The sequence below is a fragment of the Eschrichtius robustus genome, chromosome 1 (assembly GCF_028021215.1).
Source record: "Eschrichtius robustus isolate mEscRob2 chromosome 1, mEscRob2.pri, whole genome shotgun sequence".
Classification (NCBI taxonomy): domain Eukaryota; kingdom Metazoa; phylum Chordata; class Mammalia; order Artiodactyla; family Eschrichtiidae; genus Eschrichtius; species Eschrichtius robustus.
Genome location: NC_090824.1, coordinates 200,241,054 through 200,247,060, shown reverse-complemented (window position 1 = coordinate 200,247,060; position 6,007 = coordinate 200,241,054). Strand labels below are relative to the sequence as shown.

Below are 6,007 nucleotides of genomic sequence, written 5' to 3'. Positions count from 1 at the left end.
AACTCTCTTTACAAATCAACAAAAAATATTGTTTTTTCTGTTTGAAAGTCACAGATGCAATGATTTCTGACTGACAGGGTCTTATGGCATGCAAGAATGGGAGAACATGTTCTCTTATACAACTATGGACATTTCTGGTATTTTGAGCTATATAATTTACTCGCTGAAGATGAGTAGCATCAAAGAAAAATGAGAGATCCCATCTAAATATTTACAACAAAAGAGTCTTTCTTAAACTTCTTTAAAAATGGCAAGATTAGGATGGTATCTGGCCAGTGTTAAGAAATATTTTGATGACAAAGAAATAAGTTAACATCACATGAAAAGTTTTCTAAAATATATCTTATAGTGCAATGTAAATATATTGTGATCAATTGCACACATTTGAAAAATGATCACATTTTCTTTAATTGTATCAGTAGCATGTAAAACCTACTTTTAGAATAGGAATCATTCTTATAATTTATTGGGAAAATCCAAAGCCAGATAACTGGCTCCAGAATTTCTGGTGAGTCCAGAAATATTGTATGAGGATTTACAAATAAAAATGTCCTTTGTAATCTTACTTGCCCCAGGATATCGCCATTCTTAAGCCATAAAGAAAGGTTTTTAGTTTCATAAATAATAATTTTTAAAAGCCCATCTTCCCTTATTAAACATTTGTTGAGTCACTGATAATATGCACTCATAAGGCCTTCTCAAACTGTAACTGTGAATATATTGTGTCTACGTAAGAAAAAGGTTGCACTTCCAGAATAGTAAGAGGACTCGGCCTTACTGCCAGCCCAGTTCGCGGTCCTGAAGACTGTGAACTGAATGTATTCAGCGGCTGACACGCAAACTCCAAGGCAGTGACGACGTTGGAGACCAGCTGAAGTACTGAACTCCCGTGTACATTCTCCAGCTATGTCTCTCTAAAAAGTTCAACCCCATTTTGGAGACAGAGCTACACAGTCAAGACAACCAGAAGGCTGAAAGCTTTGCTCGGAATACGGTACTGTGCAGATTTTGATCGTGGACCTTAAACTCAAACACTGTGCTTGAAATAAGGCTGTAAAAAGATACAAACAAAACCAACATTCAATTTTAACCAAGATTGCACACCTTAACAGTGATATAGATTAAAAAACCCTACCACCAAAATGGTAACTGATTTAATCATGCACTCTACAGAAAAGATAATTATGGAAATTTCCCTTAGTTATGAATGCAACCAGCTCACTGGAACCCAGTGGGTATCTGTCTCCAATTTGTCAAAAGTTGTTTTTAGTTCACTGAATGCCATGGTGAGATCATCATTTACTATAGTTTTGTCAAAAAGATGACCATATTGACTTTCCATTATCTGGGCAGATTTAATCATTTCTTGAAAGTCTTCTTCCTACAAAAAGAAGTATTTTTAAAAATTGGTTAACTAGGCAATTTTATCACGTCACGTCAATGCAAATATTGCACAACTGGTTTATCTAATGTTGTTCTGTGTTCACTATTTCACCTCAGCCACGAAAGAAAATTACCTCTTTAACTATAAATTCTTCAGAAGCCATAATTTCTAATACCCTTTCTCTCTATTTGCTTGTAACTAAACTGCCCTGGCAAGAGTCAAAACTCCTGTCTTACCTAAATTTCAGGATAATTAGTCACTCGCTTATCATTACAGAGATATTTCAGTATTAAAGTAGAATTGTTTACCCTGAGGCTTTGCCTGCCTTGTTCACATGTATTCATAGCAAGGAATGTATAACAAACTACTTTTTCAGAGTTGGATACATTTATGAAAGGACACTTATATCATGTCCTTCTACGTCTCAGTAAAAGTGGGAAGTGGGCCAGGGGCCCTTCATACTCACATTTTTGAAACCAGTAAGAATTTTAGTTGATTATAAAACAAGACTATATACATAAATGTGAGTTAAATCTTATGCTATCATTTATTTTCTTCATTGAGAAATTTTCACATAGTACAATACTATAATAAACAGTACAATAACTCTTTATACTGTGACATCCTGGAGTCATTTCAGAGTCTACATTTCAAAGTCACAGAAGATTTTCACAACAACAGAAATTTTAGTTTTAGTGTTAATCCAGAGCCCTGAGTAATTAACCTCATATAACAGCACCTGTTCAGTATGGTTGCGTATTGTCAGTACTTTAGAAAAAAGATATTTTTAAAATACTGGGAATCAAAAACATTACCTGTATTTGGTACTCACAATTAATAGTTTATGAATTAATACAGCCTAAAGTTAAAGATGAGTTAATTAAGAGAGGGAGGGGAAAAAACCTTCTGCCATTAAATTTCTCTGCTTTTTATTTTTGATCCTAAAGTAGAATACATCGTCTTAAGGTTAAAAACAAAAAACAATGAAAGGCCCTGCCAGAGTCATTCTAGTCATTAACAAACCACAGCTGCCATTTCTAATAACAGTCAAAGGAAATACAAATACAGATTGAATAATACAAGTCTACTTGTCCTACACCCAAAATGATGCTTTTTCTTTCACTATGCTAAATATGATGTTGATAGAAACAGACAAGGCAAATTATTAAATCTTCATCTAGACTATTAATGAGTAATACTAACTGACTTTGGTATTTTTCCCTTTAAAAATAAAGGCTAGTTGAAAACTCAGTGGTCTAACTTTTTACATGTGCCTTCAAAAATTTTATAAGTATACATAATAGCATACAAAATAGTTTTGAGTCAGTGTAACATGAAGATCATTCAGTCACAGTGCAATCACTAAATGCATGCAGCCAAATACAGCTCTGTCTCGCATGGGTGTTTGGATCCCACCTTCATCTACTGCAGTCTCCCTAATGCTGTCACTACAGCACATATGACTTTAAGTCCTGCTTGTGTACTTTCAGTAAAGCACCCGCACACTCACCGTAAAGGGCTTTGCAGCACCTTGGTCATCTCTGCTTGAAATAATCTTTGCATTTTTTCTTGTCTCCCTCAAACGCTCTATTGATGGAGGCTTTATAAATATCACATAGGGCTTAAATTCTAGTGTCCTTAAGTGCTTCACTGTCTGCAACGAAGAAAATAAGTTTTCTTACATTTCTTCATAATGTCATGAGTAAGTTTTATAACAAAACTGAATTTTCTTTCTAAGGAGAAAATTCCTTAAAATTATTTCCTAATTAAGGGTAGCAGGTCTTTCAATATATTGTTATTCAATCAGTTGTTGACGATTAAATGTAATAGACACCTCTAAAAAGATGGAGAATGTAACTTGTCTTTAAAAATGCTTTGAAATATGCCATAATGAATATTGAAGAGAAGCAGCTAAAAATACCAGAAAACGAGTTTTTAGATCTAATACCCAAAAGATGCTATGAGTTAACTTTCTTTACAGGAAAGTCTTCCAACCGTCCTGTTTAAGCCTCTTCCTGATCTCAGGCTGAGGCCTCCCTCCTCTTCCATTCTGCCCTTCAGAGTCCCCTACAAAGGGCAAACCCCCTGCTTTTCACGAAGCTCGTCAGCAGTGCAGTGCCCCTGGGTAACAAGGAGAATGCTGTGGGCTGCGTCTCTGCTGGGGGTCTGTGGGGAGACAGGGAAGCAAACTGCTTCACCCACTGGCACTCAGTCCACGTGACGTGAGCTCCCAGGGTGCCAGGCAAGCTCCACCTGGCGACTTGTACCTGGTACAGTTCCTGTGAGATGCCCGTGGCTCTTGCCGGGCAGTTTACACTTCTAGGATATTTACAGAACCAAAATCAATGAAAGAGGACTGAGAACCAAAATGTCCATTGTCAAAAATTATGAACACTTCTAACAATGCATACATGAAATACATTATACATATAATGCAACATATTTTTAAATACAAGATACATAGAAGAAATATCTAAGAGACATTATACTTGGCAAACACTGAATCGAAATAAGAGTTACAAACACAGATGTCGAGGCTTCCCTGACCCCTGTTTCCTAATAACAACATGGGCTTTTTTTCAGCAGAAACTTCTCAACTTACATTTAAATGCTTTTGTCACCTTAGGAAAGCCGCCTATATGCCAAAAGTGAGTAGATTTCAGATTTACCCCACAGTGAAATGCTCAAATGTGGTAGATTACATGGGCTAGAAGGGTGTTGAATAGGTCACTGTTCACTTACATGAGGCTGAACGTCCAACAAACAAACTTTGTTTTTAGCTAGGACAGACCGAACTGAGTCTATACTTGTGCCGTAATAGTTGTTTTTATATTCACCATATTCAATAAACCTGTAGAAATCAGAATCATTTGTGAATTATATATACATATATATGGCAGACATAATTCATATATAAAAGATGTTTTTGCTGAACATGTAATTTTTTAAACTGTTTTTAATAAAATAACTAGGTCCAAGTACTCCAGAATGTCAATTTTAAAAAATCTTCTATTTTATTTTTTCAAATCAGTAACACTTGCTTGTATTACACTTAAGCAGAAAAAAAGTACTTTAGTCCAGCAGGACTCTAATGTTTTCCATCACCTCTTTTTCAGGACTAATGCAATGCAATAAAACAGTGAATAAGCCAAACAATAAAAACTACTGAAATTTCACTGCACACGAAAGAACAACCAAGCTCAGCTTTAGAACTCGAGGAGGACCGGCCGGTGGCTAACGCGAGCAGGACAGCTGAGAACGTGTCAACACGAAAAAAGCATTTCGATGTCTCAATAAAATCCCACAATCCCGCATTAGAACACACATTGCTCCCTGATACCCTAAAATATCCATGCTTCAGCAAATGGAAAACTGGGGGCTAGGAGACCTAGCGCTTGCTAGAGGATATGGTACAAGCAAGATGATTAACATTATTTCGGTTTTTTGAAGAGCCAATGAGAGAGAGGGAGGTACGTGGAAAAGACTGGAACTAGGGATCTATTACACAGTTATTAGTTACTAAAATAAAGTTCTATCTAAATTCTATGTTAAGATTCAATTACTGGGGTAGGACGATCTCACAATAATACACTAGCAAAATAATCCCGACACATTCAATTTACCAGATACACAACAGCTCTAGGTTATTAAAAAATTAAAGGCAAAGATGGGTAATAACCACGAACTGAATTATCTTTTTATCAGTTTCAAATATTATTATAAAAATGAAAATTCATTTCAGATGGAAGGGAGCCCTCAGTTGTCTACAACTAGACATATGGGCACATGTTTAAAAACAACAGTTCCACAAAGATTCTAAAAGAAGTCCACATACTTGTTATTTTGTACATCGGTCTCAAACAAATGCTTGGAAATGAAGACATATTCAACACCATCACTCTCCTGGCTTCTTCTTGGTCTGGTGGTGTCTGTGATTTAATTAAAAAGAGTTCAGAAAAGTCTGCATCAGCCACCCTAAGGAAAATACTAAAAAAGAAATGATCATATATTTGATTAAAGGACTTTTCTTAAACAAGATTTTAAAACTTAAAAAGCAAATTAGCTAATAAAACATAGGAATCCCAGTAATTCAGTCTTTCCACTGATATTAAAGTTATATTGATTTGAAGATGGATTCAAAATTAAATTGCATTATGTGTATGCTATTAATTATTCTGAAGGGGCTTTAATATGTTAATTAAACAAAAATGGTATTTCAACCCTTGAGGAAAAACTCCTTTCTTTTGCAAATAATATGCTTATTATCGTCATTTATTGATTCTTTATTCATTGTAAGCAAGTCTACTGCCCACTAGGTTGAAAGGTAAACTCTAAAATTATTTTACGATTGTCTGCACAGGGCACATGGTGTATGCCATCAATGCTTTGTTCTCCCAATCAAAGTCAGACTTCTATGTGCTATTCATTCCTCCTTTGCAAAATCATAAACATCTTCTTGAAATACAAGTGAACGTCTAAACTTTCAGCAATTTTGCCTAATTATTTGCTACTGAATTATATAATGGAGCAGAAAATACAGTGTTAACTTTAAAAACAAAACCCTCAGGAACTGCAGCGCTGATATGGCATGTGAAAAACTGACTACAGTCCATCCTTCCTGCT

At 35.4% G+C, this 6,007-nt stretch overlaps 1 protein-coding gene across 3 annotated transcripts in view; it reads right to left on the bottom strand.

The window, feature by feature from the left end:
* Positions 1-534: 534 nt before the first annotated feature.
* Positions 535-6,007, bottom strand: part of MPP7 (MAGUK p55 scaffold protein 7) — a 261,766-nt gene continuing 256,293 nt past the window's right edge. For 2 of the 3 annotated variants that reach the window (XM_068539161.1, XM_068539171.1), the window contains exons 14-18: positions 5,220-5,313; positions 4,127-4,235; positions 2,895-3,038; positions 1,223-1,381; positions 535-1,051 (exon numbers count right to left, since the gene is read on the bottom strand). In XM_068539161.1, the coding sequence (XP_068395262.1) occupies positions 1,028-1,051; positions 1,223-1,381; positions 2,895-3,038; positions 4,127-4,235; positions 5,220-5,313 (530 nt within the window). In that variant the 3' untranslated portion in view covers positions 535-1,027. Of the gene's footprint in view, positions 1,382-2,894; positions 3,039-4,126; positions 4,236-5,219; positions 5,314-6,007 lie in introns of all 3 variants that reach the window. The other variant, XM_068539180.1, reaches the window with a different exon arrangement.